Consider the following 20,117-nt stretch of genomic DNA (forward strand, 5'->3'; position numbering starts at 1 on the left):
GGTTCTATTATTGTGGCCGATAAGGAAACAACATTTTCCAAAACATCCTTTTCCATCTTCTAAGCAGTTAATTAGGCATTTCAAATCTCAATTGGGATGTATTATAGGAATTTTATTTTGGTGGAAAGATAAATCTAAAAATGTTGGCATTTGAACAGGCTTTCGTATCTATTTTATAATTTATCCTGATAATCGATGAAAAATTTTTATAAGATAAAATAGATTACTTTTAAAATAAATCAACCCAAAAAATATCTATACCAGTAATTGTCTATTTGGCAGGCCAAAAGCAGACAAAGTATTTAGATACTTTTATCCTCGATATAAAACGCATCCGAAGTGTAAAGAATACAAATATCTATACCTGTTTCAATTGATTAGCAAGACTAAAAGTTGGTCGATCATTTCCTGCCTCACATCCTTCATCCACACCCCTATCATTTTGCGTCGGTTGGGACGTATAAAATCACTATTAAAGCAAGTGGAAGAGTTTGTGCCAATTTTTAGAGATCCCTTCGTCCTAATTCCTCATCAAAAGCAAACCACCTTCTGAGAGGAGATGTTGGAAGGCAAGGCGATGATCCAAGACACAGACATGCCATTGGAGATGCAGCTCCAAGCCATGCCCTTCGCCTGCGAAGCTCTTGACCTCTTCGACGTCTTGGACTGCAGAAGCATCGCCGGCCACATTAAGAAGGTTGTTCTTTTCTTATAAAAACTAGAAATTGGTTGGAAATGGAAGCTAGCTTTCGTATATACTAAAAAAAACATTTCAGGAATTTGATGTTGTGTACGGACCTGGATGGCAGTGCGTTGTGGGATCAAATTTTGGATGTTTTTTCACACACTCGAAGGGGACCTTCATCTACTTCTGCTTGGAGTCGCTCAACTTCCTTGTTTTTAAAGGAGCTTCTGCATAGTTTGGATTGCACACTGGAGAATGGAACATACTGTAATTTGGATAACAAGCAGTTTTATACTTTTCTTCCAAACAGTCTTCAGACTTTCAACAATCAAACTTAGAGTGGTTTCGACTTCTGAGCAACTGCAGTGGCTTCCAACTCAGCAACTGCTTGCTTCCATGACTTGAGCAGCAGAGTGAGGTAATGATTTTTTTCTTTTTTCTTTTTTGAAAGGAAAAATATATTAAGTGACTACGGATATCACTCTAATCATCAAAACATTGAGTCACTTGGACGAGAAGTATTTTGGATGATATACAGTTCCAATTTGATTTATTATAACTATGCTTTCTCCAACAACACTTGCCAACAAGAACAAGAGAAAAGCAGGTGATCGTGGTTTGTATTAAACGTCAAACAACATGCACATATGCTATCAGAATAAATAGAAGTGTAGTTTGCTCATCGTTGTACCTATCTATTTCTGGCTTTCCTGCCTACAAGTCGGGGTTCTCTACTTTGAACTTGATCTCTCCATTCCTTGTGACTGACCGTCCTACTTGTTGGTCATCATTACTGAAATTAACAGGGTTTGGTTTTGATGTTTGAGGTAGCGCTGCCGCAGGTGTTGGAGCTCTAGCAAAACCAGGTGCAGGTGATCCATGGAAATCTGATGTTTCAGGTTTTCCAACCATGGATTTGAATCTCTCTTCTGTAACATATAAGAATCGCAAATTTCAGGGGGGAAAAAAACATGAACCAAGTAATATATTTGAAAGAGAATGCGAGAATATATCATATTGGGAAAAAATTTAGTAAATGACTATATCCCATTTATTGTCATTACGTTTGCATAAAGATTAACATTTACCTTTGAATCTCCCCGAATTCACAATTTGACGAAGGCAGTTCCGGAACTCTGACAACACACACCTTTCTTGCTCTACAAAGATCTCTGATGTTCTCTGATTGCTGTGAGAAGATAGAGAAGTACAAGGGTATTGAGACGTCATGAACATTGTGTCTTGCTCGTCGCACATTAGGGCCAGTGTTCCTGGAGACATTGGTCTCTGCCCTTGCTGTGTGCCTTCACAGACAGGGTCAGTCTCTTCTGCCTTGATTTTGTACGCAGGAATATTTTCTGAATTGTGATCTGCTGACCCAGGCTGAACACTTGGATCATCTTGTCGCTGATCATCTGCATCTTGGTTTGGGGAAGCAATAAGACTTCCAACATACTCATCCTTCTCAACTGAGGAGTTTGCTTTTCCATCTGAAATTTTTTATTCACACTAAAGCAATAAGAAAATGTAGCACAAAGGAGTACTGAGACCATGAAGACGATGCTTCACTATGACTGCATGACCAGAGCATAGAATAAAAGTCGGAATAAGCAAATCAATCAATTGGCAAAAACAATTGTAACAACTGAGGCATTTTCATCATTTTATCCCTTAACTTTGTTCAGCAAATTTATGACAACTAAAATTTTTTCAGAAAATGAGTAATCTGGAAAGTCTGGATTATGAATGCACATATATATGTCATACCGAACAACATAGCAGATAAAATAGTCAATATTTTGACATAGAAAGAATCAAACTTATTATTGTCTTTACTCAGTATTTGGGTAAAGAGAGGACAACATTCTAGTTAGTTTGCTGGCAATTCAACATCATAGTGGATAAATTGTACGACTCAATAGAAAAACTGCAACAAAACTACAAAGTTGCAGACAGTTGTCTAGTTGTGTAGTTGTCAGTCTTAAATGATCTTATTAGTGTTTTAAGCAGAAACCTAATGGTTTTTATGAGAATGAATGAAGCATATACAAGCACTTTAGAGTTTAGAAACCAATTTGCTCAGCAGAGAAAAACAAAGATTAGTAACTCATCATCTAAAGCCTAGATATGCCCAAGCTGCTTCAACTATCTAATTGTGAAATTAGCCATACCAGGAAATGTTTTGGCTACATGCTCAGATACAACCACCAGAAGCTTGCAGAGGTCAGTAATGTGCTCCGCTTGAACTACATCCGATAGAAGAGACCTTTATGATGACCAATAGAATTTAAGCACAGTTACATACAAGTACAACTAAAGGCTCCAAATCCAAACCACGAAGGAACAAGACCAGTTAAGGATAATATCTCTACCCATAAGTGACTTTCGTAGTAGCTGGTGTAGTAGGAATAGTAGAATGTGTCACAGGAAGACAATTAAAAGAAGAAGCTGGAACTGAAGCCTTCGCTTGACTAGCCTGCTATCATTAAAAATTGAAAAAAAGGATAATGAATGGAAGGCTTAATATGCATTATTAATGCATGGTGGTCAGAGATAAAAAAAAAAGTCAACAATTTATGTTGCTTTCTAGTTCTTTACTAATTAAAGTCAGTAAAGGAAAAAAATGATTCTTTAGAAATTAAGGTCAATAAAAATGGCCAACTCAGGAAAACATTTGAAACAAAAAATATAGCGATTTGAATGGAACTCACACAAAAGCATGGAGTATATGAATGGGAAAGACATCTTTGTTGGTGAGCTAATAAACAAACCTTCAGAAAACCTAGTATATCACGACTAAAATTGTTAAAGTTCAGAAGCTCACCTGTGGGAGTTGTGATTGCCTGTGAAAGGATTGATCTTTTATGGCTGTACCAGTAAAGAGGCTCTGATTTCTCCTCCTCTTAGAAGATGGAAAGCTGAACCCTGAGGGTCCAATAGCTCCATTTAAGGCTGCATTAGCCTGTTGCATGTATAGCATGCTTCCATGATTACTGTGAAAGAGAGCTTTCCTCTCTTCACTGCCTTCAAAATTCTTACAATCCATGCATTTGCAATTATCAGAGCACAGAATACTTGCTTGGAAGCACTCGCAGTACTTCTTGAGGCATCCAGACTTCTTGCAATGGCATCCCTTGTTGTGTTTTCCCACAAAAGGCAGCTCTCCAGCCTCATCCTAGCTTCCAGTAGCACATTGGTGTATCAGATTAAATATGGATGATCTGTCAAGTTGAGTGAATAAAATATGTTTTTAGAAAAATAGTGAAAAAATACCTTATTATCCCTAGGTGCATGAGGGCTACTACCAATCTTAGGCCTGAAGGCATTAGGATTGCGTTCTAGAATAGCTTCAATAGCTTCATGCCTAGTAGCTCCATTTTCAGCATTGTTACAGCAGTTTGTGCAGTTGCAACCGTCACAGTATACTCCAGATGCAAAACATTCACAATACCTAAAAAACACAATGAGGTTGACAACTTGGCATAGAGATAATAATCAAACTTGCCATAAAAAAAAGATTAGTACGACTGTCAAAGTCAGCCATATTAATAGAATACCAAATTGCAATGCCAAAGAAAATGCAGCTAGGAAGCTAAAAGTATACAAGTTTCATGTAAACAGGGCTTAATCAACGCCACTGTTATAGTTTATTAACGTCATAATATTCCCTGCAATTTGTTCTGTCTAATTAAAAGTTTTGGATAAAAATGGAATTGATTTGAATTTTGAATTGCAATTGAATTTGGTAATATTTCCGACCCCTCCTAGTGGGATAAGGCTTGGTTGATGATGATTTGAATTTGGTAGTATTCTACTATGAAATTAGATATCTTTTAATTTGGTTAGAATTTGATGGAAATCTTTTAGCTAAGAGTTCCTTTAATTTGGTTAGAGTTTATAAGAGTCCTTTTGAGTTGTAAAGAGTTTTAAGTATTTGGGTTATTTTTCAACTTTAGTAAGATCTTATATTTCCAAGTCATAATCATTTTATTGCTTAAGTGTCAAGTCCTTTGGATAAGTATGAATTTTTTATATTCTTAATTGTATTTTCCAATTTTAGTTGAGTTGGAGCCTTTAAAATGATCTAACTCCCCTCGTAATGCATCTTTCAATTAATAAAATTTTCTATTTGACGAAATTCATCATTGTGAAAGTCTAGAGCTTTGTGTTTGTCTCCCTGCTACCTAGTGCAATATCTGATATTGGTATCAAAATCAAACTCTTAATTTGATTTTTGATTTTTGATTTTTCATGCTCACCACTGGCTATTCCTCCTTGAGCATCCACCATCCATCATCTCATCCATCTTCGCTACTTATCTATCCACAGTCGTCTTCCATAGCCAGTAGTGCCTTCTGCCTGTAACAGCCCACAACCTCATCTTCCTTTTCCACCATGCCTCACCAATTGTTGAACCAAATGCAGCCTTTAGGCACTAATTAATCACACAAAGAACTGCCACAGACAAGAATCTAAGTGAAAAATGAATATTTTGTTGCTTGTATATGGAGAAACGGTAGATTATTGTTGTTACATTGTATTCTCAGTTGACGTTTTTTGTGCTTGATTTTTGTAAATGGAAGATGAACACTAGCAGCATTTAGAATACAATTTCTAGATGTGAGTAGATGCAAATGTTTCCCTAAAATAGGCAATCAGAAGTCTGCAATAAATCATATGCTTCATATAACCAGTAGTGAATCCTCTTCGTGCATGGAAGTGAATATGACAATCTGTTCCCTTATAAACAATATCCAAAAACTATATCATTAATCTGAATATTAACATCAGAAAATATTTTCTTAGCAGAAAATTCTCAATTAGTATTTTTGAAATGGGCAATACGTCACAAGACCAACCTGGATAGATAAATTATCAAGGAAACAACATTTGTTTACCTTGAAGAAGGAAATACACTTCTTAACTACCAGAATTCACTCTTAATCTGTAATCAAGACAATGTAGCTTACGATACTTCACCTCTAAGTATTGCATAATATAAAGCTCTTTCAGCACACCAAAAATTGGCATTATTTTGACCAATTAACCATGATATTAAATAATCACCTTACCAAATAAAGCATACAATTTATAAGTAGGACAAGTATTATCAACAAAATAACATTACCTTATAACTGGAATATTGAATATGGATACAAATTTTATTCCATTCACTTACAACTTCAAGCATTTTGAATGTTTGCAGTTGCAATTCTTCTTTCTAGGAGTGCCTTCTTTGGTTGCATATCCTGGTTGTGATAGTTGCCTTGGAGATTCTGACCTGCTGAAAAGAAAGAGGACAGCTAATGCTAATGACTTAACTTCAAATGTAAGCATCAATTAACTACAATATCTTCAGAGGTTACCATGACAACCTTGCCAATATACTAGTTCCTTATGTGATAGTATTTGCACATTTCCTAATGAAACAAAAACTCAAAGATTTAAACTGTGACTATCAAGTATGAAATAGAGGCTTTAACTGGAGAAAATAATCTTGGATAACCATTTCTAAGTTACTTCAAAACTTAATCTTCCTGATGCTGCATCGAGCTTCAAAATATGATCTACTGCTGCATCTAGATTCAAAAATAAGATCTTTAAATTTCCCGAGTGAACTATCCCATCCTTCAATGCAACAAGCAAATCAACTTTGCATATCTAACAAAATTTTTTTTCTTAAATCTAATGACATTTCATTTATGGCATTTGTTGAATAAAGAAGATATTCTCAAAAAAGGAAGGACGCCCTAGCCTATACAAAAGTTGAAACTTGATTCAAAATGGAAATTTGGGGAGAGCAATAACAAATTGTATAAGGAGAAATACTCCTGAAACTAGAAGCGCACATCCTAAAACCACCAGTAAAGGTGTCAGTAGAAAATCGACAAAGAAGTGGCATGATCACGGCGGAAAAAAAAAGCCAGCAAACGGGAATGAAGCAGAGGAACTACGAAAAGTTAAACAACAACTACGAATTAATATATATATACAAACTTACACCGGAAAAGGAACCACAGGGCGGGAGGCCGGAAGCGGAGACAACATCGGCATAGGAACTGGCAGCGGTTGCTGCTGGTGTTGAGGCTGCGGAGGCGGCAGCTGTTGTTGCGGTTGATGTGGCGGATGCTCTATGTGCCCCGAAGATGTTAGAGGAGGGGGAGAACTCGGATATTCATGGGTGGTGAAATCCAGATGACGGATGGGTTTCTTCGGAGGGAAATCAGACGAGGCCGATGCGTGAGCAGATGGATTCCCTGGTTCCATCGACGCCGTTGAATCATAGGCCGAAGATTCCGACAAGGAAATACGGAAAAGAAGCCTCGAACTGGCCTAGGATGCCAGCGGCGAGAACCGATCCCCTGGTAGCGTCCAGGATTCCAATCAATTCGCGTCCGCAGATCGAGAGGCGAAGGCGGGGAGATCGAGGAAGGGCAGTGTCCGTCGGAGTGGTGGAACCGGAGGAGACAAAGGGAGCGGCGGCGGCGCGGGGAGAGCGCGAGGTTTTTCAATCGGATGCTGGAAATTTTGGAGTGGAAAAAGGGGGAAGGAGGTTAAGCCAAGACGACGAAGCAAATAGCTCGCTTTCTCTCTCTTTCGCTTTCTCTCTCTCCGCTCCACTTGAAATCAAATTCAGATATTGTACGGGCAGGATCGAAGAAATAGATACATCGGACAGTCGATAGAAGACAAAAGATTGACGGTTCAAATTCATAGGTCTTAGTACGAGAGATTATCCACCGTCGGATTAGATGAGATCCCCACTCGTTAGTAGTATATGTTTTTATTTGACTATGGACCGCAAACTGCCGCATAAAATTTGAGTAAAATAATAGATGTTTGAAACTGATCCTGCCGTCCAAATAGGAGATCCGACGGTAGTTGTAGCTTTCGAGCAATTTGAAAAATCCACTTCTCTTCTGCATGCACGATTATGTGACATTTTTCAACTCCTTTCGTTTGGCAACTGGCGTAAATGGCAAGATCCTTTCGCTTAGAACTCTCAAAAGCATGCAAGGTCGTTGAAAATCTTAGAGAGCTCTTTAGTTATTATATCAGTATCACGTGAAAGTAAAAATACCAGATATCTTTTTCGTTATTAAAAAATCTCTCAATAACATTTTTTTAATAGATCTTGATCCTATCTGAAATGTGAAGTTGAAAAATTAGAGATGTGACAGTTCTACTGATTAGATAAAGATCTCGCTCCTTTCTATGAAACAAACCAATTCAGAAAAGGAGTCTCTGGTATTAACCCTCCAACACTCAAGTTAGAAATAATAGTAGGAAGAGAAATTTAAAAATAATAGAGATAGAGATAGAGATGAATCTTGCCTTTTTTTCATACCTAACATACTCTTTTATATCTTTCTTAGTGACCCTCCATCTTCCTCTGTTTAATGATATTAATTACCGACAGAAAGAATCTTTGTGCTTTTTCGCATTCAATAATAGATGGAGTGTTCTCTTTTGTTTTCTCTTTCCCTTATTAAGTATCCGTCTTTTCTTCCTTTATTATTTTATCGATTTATTATTAATATGTACAATGTCAATATCATACCCCGAGCCGGACAGGTGGTCCGCTCGACCCACTCTCCTACCGACCAAGTTGATCGGACACTGGTTCATCATGACGCCTGACCAGACAATGGTTCCTCCGATAGGTTGTTGTAGTCACTTCTCGCTCGGTCAGCCTAGCTTAAGTCATGGTGTTGACTGCCTTGATTTTGACTTACACCGTGACAATTGACCCGTGCCAGGTAGGCTCCTCCTTATCGTCGCATCACAAGCCTCCCCCTCAAGTCTAGTCGAAGGAGGTTGCAAGTCCGATTGACTGGACAATTGGTGCCTTAGGTGATTTCCACGTCCGATCGGACTATACTTGGTCCTTAATTGCTGATCGACCCATAAGACAACGCCATTCGGCTTCATTTGCCAAGTGCTTGTAGATCTTGGGTCGTGGTTGGAGCGGATGGTGCCTAGGACGTTCGGCCCTGTGACCCGTCCTCTGTGCCGATCGGAACGATGGGCAGCAGCACTTCGCAGCTAAACTTCCTTTCCTTGTGCGTCCTTGGGCGAGCATGGTCTTGGCTGACGTCATCCAAATTTTTTGAAAATCGTGCAAATCCCTAATAATTATGGCCAAGCACGTGGTTATACCTTCTTAATTAAGCTTAAATGTTGTCCGGTGATCGAAGGGCACGTGTCTTGCACTGTCGTCGCACATTTGATGTGGCATGCAGATATCCGCTTGCGATGCGATATGCGCCTTTTTAAATTCAACGGTTGGATCTACTTCTAGGTTTCTATAACTCTGGATCGGATGGTTGAGGTCGATCGACCGCGAGGTTTATAAACCTCATATGCGTCATCATCTTCCTCACTTCGTGTCTTCGTCTTCGAGCTTCCCGGCGACGCAGCGTCCTTCTTCCTTTCCAGCGATCTTCCTTGTAAGTTCCCTTCTCCTTTCAATCGAATCCTTTCGTTTCTCTTCTCTTTCTTAGTTTTCGATGGCAAGTACCTCGCAATCCCTTGCCCCTGTCCCTGGACTTTGAGATACTTCTATTGAGTCCAGGTTCGACGGAAGCGATGCTGAGAGTTTACAGGCTGCTTATGAGCTTCCCCCTGGCTATGAAATTGCTCTCCCTTCTTCTTTTGATCGGCCGAGTGAGTCACTGCCAGGTTGTTTATGCTTCTTTAGAGATCGATTCACCGTCGGTCTGCGATTCCCGATCCACCATTTTTTCCGTAGTTTATAAATACTTTCGTCTCTCTCTCCACTAATTAGTCCTGAACTCTTTTAGGCTGTTGTACGGGGGTGTCATCCTTTTTCGCCTGCATGACATTTCTTTAACCCCTTGGGTCTTTCACTACTTCTATTATCCTAAACTGTCCGAGTCGGGAACCTTCCTATTCCAAGTCCGAGTGGGCTCGGTATTCTTCGATAAGATGTCGTCCTCCAATAAGCATTGGAAGGGCTACTTTTTCTTCGTATGTTTTCTCGAGTGGCTAGATTTCCTGACCGCCTGGCAGCCAGAGGTTGCGAATCCGCCATTGCTTGGTAAGTACAAAGGTCGAGTGGACTATCTCCAAGCGGCCTCAATCTTGGTTGGACAGAAGTATCACATTCACAAGTGTTGGAGTGTATACTAAAAGCCTAGCTTTTGTAAACATTTATTTTGAAATAAAAGAATCACATTGGTCAATATCTATATTTATTTATTAAATGTAATTGTTCAATTAATTTATATAGTAAACAACATGGTGTGTGGTGTTACACACAGAAGATCATGTTGACGGTTCTTTATAAATTATAAATAGTTGCTCACGACTAAGATGGAAAAGAACAAACCATCGGAATAGTCGTAGTGTAATTAAGTATTAGTTTGTCTTGATTAATAAATTATACTAGTACACTCTAAGTGTATTGAGTAGGACCATTTAGGTAAGTTCTTTTTGTACTGACTTAATAAAAGAACTAGACCTTAGTTATTATGGAAGTGTGTGCTCTTAATCCTAATATAATAACAAGCACATATATTTAATATTTATTTCTTTGACTTATCAAAGGGTGAGGTTTAGCTCGATAAATCAATATGCTCGATAAGTTGGGAAATGATATTACTTATAGTGTGTGTTGTTGATTATAGAAGGAATCTGTGTCCTAGTTATCTAGGTTGAGAATGTCCCCAAGAGGAGCTCATAAGGATTGCCATGTTAAACCCTGCAGGTGGACTTAGTCCGACATGACAATGAAGTTGAGTGGTACTACTCTTGGAGCTAGATATTAATTAAGTGAGTTGTCAGTAACTTACTTAATTAGTGGACATTCGTTATCTTAAACACAAGGAGACTAACACACTCATGATAAGAAGCATCCTATAATGTAATTTGGGATTGGTGCGGTAGTGTGATAATAACTCTCTAGTTGAATGAGTTATTATCGATGAATTTGAGTTGTGTGTTCGGGGCGAACACGGGATACTCAAGCTCATCGGAAGGCCAAAACCAATTTCTCCTCTAGGTCCCTGTCGTAGTCTCATTATAGCCTCAAGTCCATCCAAATATAAGTCCATCTTGGTGTCCAAGAAGGAGGTTGGTCTAATGCTTGGTGACCAAGCAAGGGTCGGCCACATCCTCTTCTATAGGGGTCGGCCCTTTGCTTGGTGACCAAGCATGTAGGGGCCGACCACAATAATTCAAATAAGGAGGGTTATTTTGAATTTTTAAAATCTTCTCTTTGTAGAAAACTATAAGTTTTAAAAGAGAGATTTTAATTTTAAAAACTTTCCTTATTTGAATTAGGCCACATGTTTTAATAGAGAGTTTTAAAAGTTTTAAAATTTTCCTTTATTAACCATCCTCGTGGTTTAAGAAAAAGGAAGATAAGTTTTAAAATTTAAATTTTCTATCATCATATTAAAAAAGAAAATTTTATAAGAGAAGTTTTAAATTTTAAAACATGGTTTTAATTTTTAGAACTTTCCTTTTTTAACTCCTACTTTAGGAAAGATAGCTTGTAAAATTTTATAAGAGTTTTTCTTCTTGTAAAATTTTATTAAAAAATTATTTCCTTCCTCTTATAGGAGTCGGCCACCCTTGCTTGGTGCCCAAGCAATGTGGTCGGCCAAAACAAAAAAAATAAAATCATCATCCAAATTAATTTGGTGATTGATTCAATCAAGAGGAAAGAAAAGGAAAAATAAAAGGGAAAAGGAAAAACTCTTGGAAGATTTTAATTTTTATAAAAATTCTTCCCTTATTTGCCTTGGGCAAGTATTATAAAAGAAGGGGTGAGGAAACTTCATGAGACACAATTCTTATTCTCTTGGAGGAGTCTCTCTTGGTGGTGGTCGGCCCTCTCTCTTCTCCTTTTCCCTTTGCTCTCTTCTCCTTGGTGGTGGTGGTGGCCGGATTTTAGAGGAAGAGGAAGAAAGCTTTTGGGAGGTGTTCATCTTGGAGGATCGTTACCCACACGATGTCCAAGGTGAGGCGAGGAATACGGCAGAAGATCTCGAGGTCATTAGTTTACAAAGAGAAGGCATAATTAGCAATTATTTTCTGCATCATATTAGTTATTTCTTTTTGTAAGAATTCCAAACGCAAGAGGCATTAGATCTAGTTTTTCGAATTAGTTTTTCGAGTTTGTGTTTTCTTCTTTTTCGAACTTGTGATTCGATTGTTCTTTTTTGTTAACGTAGAGTTATTTAAGGAAATTAAATATTAGCTTTCCTTAAAAGACTTTGTCTAGGCAGTGTTGGTTGCTCCCATATCCAAGAAGGCCATGTGCCTCGCCATGCAATCCTGGAAGCCAATTTTGAAAATTAATATTTAATGGAATTAATAACATAGGTGGATTTGAATCAATAGTGTTAAGTTCCGCTTGCAATTCAAATCTAAACCATTAAGAACAGATAAGTTAAATTTGGAATCAATGAAGTTAAGTTTCGTCTGCGATTTCTAATTTAACTTCTAAAGAACACAATAGGTTATTTAAGGAAAAGTTCGACACTTGTATAAAATTTTTGTACAGTGGAACCGGTACATTTTCCTAGGACTTACCAACAACAAGTTGCTGCTAGAGGGCGTCCTCTACATGTTTGGCCTAAGCCCGATCCGCAGGAACCTTCCATCTAGCCTAGGTATGCTCTTTCTCAATCTAACCTTTGAATTTAACTGATTTCTCTCTTTCTTTTGTAGCTCAAGTTATGTTGCGTGCACATCTAGCCAGCAAATCCAAACTCGCAGACGCAAAGATTAATGTTGTGGCCGTAGCTGAGATGGAGGGTCATGACTTACAGTCGGTCGGCTCGCAAGAAGATCAACTCGAAGAGAGTGAAAGAGTGTCAGCAAAGGAGAGTGAAGGGGGAGCAAGCCGGACAGCTGGCAATGGAGCAAAAGAGTGCCAACCGATTGGACTTCTGTCAGAGCAGTCTCCAGCACTACATGTCAACTTGGCCTCCGAGTCGGCTTCTTTTGAGGAGCCTTTGATAATCTAAAAGAGGCGTCGCGTGGAGATTGCCACCAGATTTGCCACCTCCATTATGCAGACTCCCACTAGGACCAGGCCACGTCTTCCATCCGAGCGGGGCAAAACCTCCACACCTGCGCCTGAGCAAGCGAGGGCCATCCTGCATACTTCGCTTTCATCCGATCGGGCTCCATCTTTGTCCGGGCTACCACATGGAACAATCTGCGTGCCGCTGGTCGCTTTCATACAACCTTCACCTCTGCCGAAGGCTTAGAAGTCTCGAATCTGACTAACGTCAGTATCCCAATCGGCTGGCAGAGTAACCTTATCCCCATCCACTCCGAGTGGTCGGCGCCACATAACGACGGTCATTCATCTACCTACGGACGAGTGGTGCGACTCCGACAGCGCTGAATCCTGAGCCCCGGAGAACCAAATAATTATCCAGGGGTCGTTCGCACAGATATAGGCCGACGCCCGAGCCCGTATGGCTGTCATGCCTCCAGGGGCGCACGCCGATAGTCATACCCAGATATCCACTGGAGTAAGTTTTTTACTTGTATGTTCCTATTTATCATCGCTCGACCTTAATAAATTTCTGCTTCCTCATAGTATTGGGTAGAGAGTCTGGCCATGTGCCAAAAGCTCACATTTTTGGAGCAAGAAGCTAAATAGCTGCGTGCCCCGAGTGGCTAGGAAATGGCTTTTCAGGCGCAGTTGGAGCAAATGAGTGCTGAGATGGCTCAATTAAGAGTCGATCTGAGTAAGAGCTCCGAGCAGCTGGAGGTGGAGAAGAGCAGAGGCACTGAGCAGGCTACACAATTGTCTCAGCTTGATAAACAGGTCAGCTCCTTCGAGTACAAGCTCAACTTGACCAACACTAGGAAGCTCCGAGCCATCGAGGACTTGGAGATCAAAAGTAAAAATTTTCGGGCATTGGCTCAAAACCTGAAGGAGGTTGAGGCAGCACTGAAGGCCAAGAGGGAGGGACGGCTGGGCAAACCGCTGCGAAGACCCAGCTTGTTGTGAAAGATGGAGAGCTCACCTCAAAAGATGAGGAGCTGGCGGTGTTGAAGGTAGAGCTAGAAGCCTCCCGATCGGCCCTAGCGATGTATCAAGGGGCCAAGTCTAGTAGGTTTGAGCTCATGAATCGAGCCTATATTCGCTCGAACACCTTTAATGACAAGGTCACCGATCAGGCACTCCGTCTATTCAACCTTGCTATCGACAGGATGCTCGACCAACTGAAGGAAGGCAGCTGCATCCCAACCATTCTGACAAGCAAGGTCATCAGCCGGGATAAGCTAACTGAGTTGATGCCCGACGATGTTTTGGATTATCTGGAGTGAGCTTGCTTGAGCGAATGCGAAGTTATTTTGTATTGTCCTTCATGCGCTTATAAGTTTTATGCGAGTATCAATGAATGGTCGCTTGTTCGGCGGACATTTAATGTTGATCCTTCGTTCTGCGCCATTCGACTTTTCCTTTTCATATTTTTCGATGTTTCATTGCACTACTGCTCAGGGTTAGGACTGTGAACCACTTACCATGAAGCAAAATATTACTTGTAAGTGTGGCTCTGTGGCCCACCGATTGGCATCATATTACTTGCTTGGATGAGCCATTTTTCATCGGACTCGGATTTATATCCACCGCTCGACCATTGATGAAAACTGGGATTTAAGGTCACCGCTCGACCGTTAATGAAGACTGAGGTTTAAGGTCGTCGCTCAACCGTTGATGAAGACTGGAGTTTAAGGTCGTCACTCAACCGTTGATGACGACTGGAGTTTAAGGTCGCCACTCAACCGTTGATGACGACAAGGGTTTATAGTCACCACTCGACTTTTAACATGTCCAATCATCTCAAGAGTATGGAAAACTTTGGTTTTTATTCATGTATGTCCTGCATCCAGAAGGCATATACACAAGTATATCTATATTTGCTCACGCACCTTTCACCCGGGCCTGTAGGTTTGGAGATGATTCACACTCCTTGGTCGTTCGAACCGTCTTCCATCTTCGTCCTCCAAGTAATAGGCCCCCGAGCGAAGTTTTTGTATGACCTTGTAAGGTCCCACCCATGGAACCTCGAGCTTGGTGACGTCCCCGACCGACTTGATTCTCTTCCAGATCAGATCGCCGACCTAGAAAGACGTCGGGATCACCCTTCGATTGTAGTTCTGCCTCATTTGCTATCGGTATGCCATTAGCTGAGCAGCAACTTTGTCCCGTACTTCATCCACCAAGTCGAGCTCCATTAACCTCTGCTTGACGTTTCCCTCGTCGTAGAGTTGCACCTGATCATATTCTACCTCCACCTCCATGGGGATCACCGCTTCTCCTCCATACACTAGTTGAAATGGTGTTACGCCGATCACCTCTTTTGGAGTCATGTGAAGTGCCCACAAGACACTCAGGAGCTCGTTAATCCAGCTGCCCCCGACGTGGTCGAGTCGAGCTCGTAAGTCTCTAAGGAACTCCAGTTTGTGACTTCTGTCTAGCCGTTGCTTTAGGGGTAGGCCATTGAGGTGAAGGCCTGATGGATGTCATAGCCTTTGCACCACTCTTTGAACTTCCGACCCATGAACTGCCTCTCGTTATCCGAGACGAGTCGATGAGGGATGCCGAACTGACACAAGATGTTCTGCTAGATGAATTTGATGATCATATCTTCACTTATTTGTTAGTTAGAGCCCTAGAGTCAATCATTTGATGATTATTGTATGGACTCATTGTATCATATTTCTTATGTATATAAAGACATTTATTTATGGTTATTATGCTTACTTGTATTGGTGCCAAATAACTAAGTATAATAGCATCCTTGAGTAGAAGGTTCTTACCTACATCAATCGATTGGTTGAATCGATAGTGAGATGATATAGGGAACACTACTCTTAATCATTCCTAGTCAAGTATTAACATTCAGGGACAATGTTAATACGACGAGACTAGCATGTAGGTCAACTCAATGACTTGATCTCACAAGTCATGGATATGGAGATATCAAGTTGACACATGTGTATGTATTGGAGAATGTACACTGAATGAGCCGTCATGAGAAAATATCATGGATCGTTATATGAGTGTCATATACTTTCTCATGTGGCTATTAGTATGACTATTAGTCCTTGGACCTGAAGTCACCATGGTTCCCTACATAAGGAGTTACATACTTTGGCTTTGTCAAACGTCACCCGTAACTTGGTGGACTATAAAGGTGATTACTGGGTATGTAACAAATTGTACGGAGGGATGTGAGTGATGTAGATGGGATCTATCCCTCCTATATGACGGGAGTGACATCATTATTCTTAATAGAGTGAGACCACTAAGTGCATGGTCATACCCAAATGAGTCAATATGAGATGTTGAGTTCATTTGATTGAGTGAGTCTACTTGGGATTCAAGATTTAGATTGATTAGAGGATAACACGGTCTATGCCTCATATTGATCAATCTAGATGTCTAGGATAGAAGGACACTTGTCATATATTGTGAAGAGTCACAATTAGTAGTCACAAGGTGATGTTGGATCTCAACATTCTTGTAACTTGGGTAGTAATGATGTGTTGCTAGATACCGCTCATTACTTATGCTTATAAAAGGGTTTAGGAGCATTGCCAACATTACAAGAACCTATAGGGTCACACACAAAGGGCAATTAGATGGAGATTAGATTCATTTGATGAACCAAGAGGGTTAGGTTCATATGATGAACCAAATTGGATTAAGAGTAATCCAAATTAAACTAATTGAGTTGGACTCGATTTGATTCATGTGTTCAATGGATCTAATTTAGATTATGTTTCATTGAATCAATTTAATCAATGAATAGAGATTTATTATATTAAATTGGTTTGAATCAATGGTTAGATTTGATCAACCAATGAGAGAATTTAAGTTGAGTTTGACTTGACTTGAGAGGAAGATGAAGGGTCAAGTTTGACTTGACCATTTGCCACCTCATTTGTGAGTTGGTATTAAGTGGACTAATTATGATGTGCCACCTCATCAAGGCTAGCACATGTGTGTGCCACCTCATGAGGGAGATCAAGAGTTGTGACTCTTGATATCCCATGGAGGTTTAAAAGCTTTTCTTGGAAGTGGCCGACCACTTATGTGCTTGTGTGAGTTTCATTTTATTTTTATAACTCCATCTTCTTCCTCCTCTCATCTTCTTCTCCCTCTTCTCACCATTGCCGAAACCTTGCTTGAGTGCTAGCACACTCTAAGGTTTCTTCTCCACCTAATCATTCGTGTGGATACACATAGAGGGGTGTTCGCTTGACACCCTTAAGATCCGACAATCTTGGACGAGCGGGATAAGCGAAGGGCTTCGCTACAAAGGTATAACCCTCTTCTTGTAGATCTAGGTTTATAAACTCGTACACGTAAAGTTTTTGAAATTATTTTATTCGCATGGATCCGGTGGCATGGGTTTCGGGGTTTCCGCAATGCAAAAAGCGATTTTTGCGGTCCGAAAAACCCAACAGTGGTATCAGAGCCACGTGCGAAGCGTGTACGTGTTTTATTTGTATTTTTATGAAAAATATAAGTTCTGTTACTTTCTTTAAATTTATGATTTTTATGTATTTTATGGGTATTTTTCTCGTAGAAGCGAAGCAACAAGTGTTTGAACACTTGTAGGCTTTGACTACCGAGAAACACCTTCCAAATCGGCAAGGTCTCGCCCAAAATGATTTGGGACAGTGGGCTAAGGCGCTGTAGGATCGCTTAGGAACACTTGTGATGGTTATATCGCAAGTAGGGGTGCTGCTCCTAACCCCGCAAGGGGCTTCGGTCCGTGATTGCGCCCGAAATCACTAATCGGGGCCGCCGGGAACTTGCTGTTGGTGCGGGTAGCACTAACGGTCTAACCCAGGTTTTGATGAATGACAAATAGGTTAAGTTAGTTGTGTTGTTGTCTGACACTTTGATCAAGTGTGCAGGAAAAGTCCAGCTAGGTCGACGGGCTGACCGGATAGCTGGCGAGAAGTCCAAGCGGGTCGACGGGCTGACCGGACGCTTGGCGAGAAGTCCAGCTAGGTCGACGGGCTGACCGGATAGCTGGCGAGAAGTCCAAGCGGGTCGACGGGCTGACCGGACGCTTGGCGAGAAGTCCAGACGGGTCGACGGGCTGACCGGACGTCTGGCAGGTAAGTGAGGTAAGTCACTGGAGGGGAGTGACTGTGAGGACGCGTTCCCGGGAAGGGGACATTAGGCGTCGATCCGGCTTAGATCCATTTCGGATGTCTAAGTCGAGATCGTGACTAGATTCCGGTCTCGGAAAGACGGAATCTAAGTCATACTCTCTTTATCTATCTGTTGAACTTTAACTGTGCTAACCATTTGTTTTACAGGATATATATTTGCCTCGGACTAACCTTGTTTTGCAGGAAAAAGGAGTCTTTCTGGAAGGCGAATTTTATCCAGACACCTCGTCGCTACGTGGAGCATCTTGATTTGAGCAGTTACGTCACACTCCAGGCGCCCGGAAGGGATCCAGGCGCCCGGAACAGCATATAAAAGAAGCCCCAGACAGGAGCTTCAGAATCAACTTTGACTGAGAACTCTTCTGCTGATCTTGCTGCTCGACGTTCAAGTGCGACGTCAACGACGCTCCGACAAAAGTGCTCTTCCGGTTTTTGTTTAATTTTTCCTTTGTCGGTATTGCTTTATTATTACTAGCATCTCCTGTACTTTTTCTGTAATCATATTTCGACTTGCTAGTGATTGCCCAACGAAAGTGGTCAAGGACCACGGGCCTTCGAGTAGGAGTCGTCACAGGCTCCGAACGAAGTAAAAAATATTTGTGTCTACTTTATCTTTTTCCGCTGCGTTTAAACTCTTGTTTTTTTTAATCGATATTCACCCCCCCTCTATCGAATCTAACGGTCCCACAGTTGCGACTCATAAAATCGTAAAAATATTAGAAAAATTACAGAAAATTATGGAAATCACATAATTTAGAATTATGTATCATTTTATGATGGTCATAGCCCAAAGAATCCAATTTGATTGGAAATATGTGTTGTAATTCATAATATGGCCTGCGCGCCATTTTGTGTGTTTGTGCGTGTTGTACTTTATTCGCGACCTGCACATTGTGCCCTTCTATTTATATTCTTGTTGTAAAATATTTTTTAGACTTGAATGTAACTCGAGTTTCACCTTTTGTAATGTATAAAATTGGAACGGTGGAAGGCCCACTCGAGACGGAGTTACGAGGAGGGTGCGAGCAACACATGACGGTCAAAGGGAGGAGCTTGGAGAAGCTATTGACCCTAGGTTGACCAACCGATCTTCTCATTGACTTGAGAAGATCGTAGTAGGGCCATGACTAATCACAAAAATTTAATTAATTGCTTGTGTGTGTGTATGTGATGCATGCTAGATTAGTAATTAATTAGTGCCTTAACGATTAGATTAGATCTAAATCGTGCACATGATGTACCTCCACGATTAGATTAGATCTAAATCGCGTATATGATACACATCGTCGATTATATTAGATCTCAATCGCGTCAACTCGAAATGCCTACCATGCCGTGATACCCATTACTACCTCGATCACATGTTGTTGTTGAATCTGCCAAAACAGAGCAACGCATATTATCTTGGTAGGGTGCGGAGGGACAATCTTAATCCCGCCTATCAACGCATGGGTGAGTACAACTCAATTAGATTGAGTAACTAGTTAACTCAATTGGATCGAGTTTAGCTATAGACATTTTTCAATGATTGGTAGATAGGTCAAAATCACATTTATATTAATTCTTAGGCGATTTAGCCAAAGCTAACTCAAGTTTTAATATACATATGAACTTGATCCTATAAACAAGAGTTGCATAGAGATGTAATTGGTAATTAGTTACGTACCGATCATACTAGGTCTTGGGTGATTTAGCCAAAGCTAACTCAAGGCATAGTATGATGTGGATCTTGTCCCACTTGAATTATATAATTCAGTGGGAGCATCATTTAATTAAAGGCATAATTAGATGATTAATTGAAATATGATATTTATTTTTCTACATTTTTCTGTTGTACATTACCATGTTGTCAAACACGAACTCCTTCTCCCTGCGTTCTGTCCTCGATAAGGACAAGCTCAATGGAGCTAACTTCCTGGACTGGTACAGGAACCTGAGAATAATTCTCACACGGGAACGAAAACTGTACGTCCTGGAGCAGCCCATTCCTGAGGCACCTCCTGCCACTGCCACGCAAGCTGATCGAGATGCTTACAAGAAGCATCAAGATGACACATTAGATGTGTCATGTCTTATGCTTGCGACCATGAACTCTGAGCTTCAGAAGCAACACGAGTTGATGGGCGCTTATGATATAGTTGAACATCTTCGTCAACTATATCAAGGACAAGCGAGGCACGAGAGATTCGAGATCTCTAAGACACTGTTTCAGTGCAAGATGCAAGATGAGACTCCCGTAGGC

At 40.6% G+C, this 20,117-nt stretch overlaps 2 protein-coding genes across 5 annotated transcripts; one reads left to right on the forward strand and one right to left on the reverse strand.

Moving 5' to 3' along the window:
• Window positions 1-419: 419 nt before the first annotated feature.
• On the forward strand, window positions 420-2,439 carry LOC121970536 (dynein light chain LC6, flagellar outer arm-like). Of its 2 annotated transcripts, XR_006108948.1 has the most exons (3): window positions 420-697; window positions 777-1,103; window positions 1,517-1,649. XR_006108948.1 is itself a non-coding variant. In XM_042521313.1 (2 exons), exons 1-2 carry the CDS (start codon window positions 560-562, stop codon window positions 918-920), a joined length of 282 nt encoding a protein of 93 aa, XP_042377247.1. In that variant the 5' UTR covers window positions 420-559; the 3' UTR covers window positions 921-2,439. The 2 variants fall into 2 exon arrangements, 1 of the variants encoding a protein (XP_042377247.1); XM_042521313.1 differs by having other exon boundaries at window positions 777-2,439.
• On the reverse strand, window positions 1,400-7,308 carry LOC121970535 (protein tesmin/TSO1-like CXC 5). 3 transcript variants are annotated; one of them, XM_042521312.1, is made up of 8 exons: window positions 6,687-7,308; window positions 5,865-5,966; window positions 3,959-4,136; window positions 3,510-3,860; window positions 3,058-3,164; window positions 2,857-2,951; window positions 1,774-2,175; window positions 1,400-1,614 (listed from the first exon to the last, which is right to left on the reverse strand). In XM_042521312.1, exons 1-8 carry the CDS (start codon window positions 6,950-6,952, stop codon window positions 1,400-1,402), a joined length of 1,716 nt encoding a protein of 571 aa, XP_042377246.1. In that variant the 5' UTR covers window positions 6,953-7,308. The 3 variants fall into 3 exon arrangements, with proteins under 3 accessions (XP_042377246.1, XP_042377244.1, XP_042377245.1); XM_042521310.1 differs by having other exon boundaries at window positions 5,865-5,969; XM_042521311.1 differs by having other exon boundaries at window positions 3,058-3,161; window positions 5,865-5,969; window positions 6,687-7,307.
• Window positions 7,309-20,117: the final 12,809 nt, after the last annotated feature.

The sequence above is a fragment of the Zingiber officinale genome, chromosome 4A (genome assembly GCF_018446385.1).
Source record: "Zingiber officinale cultivar Zhangliang chromosome 4A, Zo_v1.1, whole genome shotgun sequence".
NCBI lineage: Eukaryota > Viridiplantae > Streptophyta > Magnoliopsida > Zingiberales > Zingiberaceae > Zingiber > Zingiber officinale.

What these genes read in the sequence shown, in the direction of transcription:
- LOC121970536 (XM_042521313.1), top strand. Translation starts at nt 560, where the DNA reads ATGTTGGAAGGCAAGGCGATGATCCAAGACACAGACATGCCATTGGAG. An exon ending in TCGCCGGCCACATTAAGAAG is followed by an intron (nt 698 to 776) that starts GTTGTTCTTTTC and finishes AAAACATTTCAG; the next exon opens with GAATTTGATGTTGTGTACGG.
- LOC121970535 (XM_042521310.1), bottom strand. Translation starts at nt 6,952, where the DNA reads ATGGAACCAGGGAATCCATCTGCTCACGCATCGGCCTCGTCTGATTTC. An exon ending in ACTACGAAAGTCACTTATGG is followed by an intron (nt 2,952 to 3,057) that starts GTAGAGATATTA and finishes GTCATCATAAAG; the next exon opens with GTCTCTTCTATCGGATGTAG. An exon ending in TGTAGCCAAAACATTTCCTG is followed by an intron (nt 2,176 to 2,856) that starts GTATGGCTAATT and finishes AAAAAATTTCAG; the next exon opens with ATGGAAAAGCAAACTCCTCA.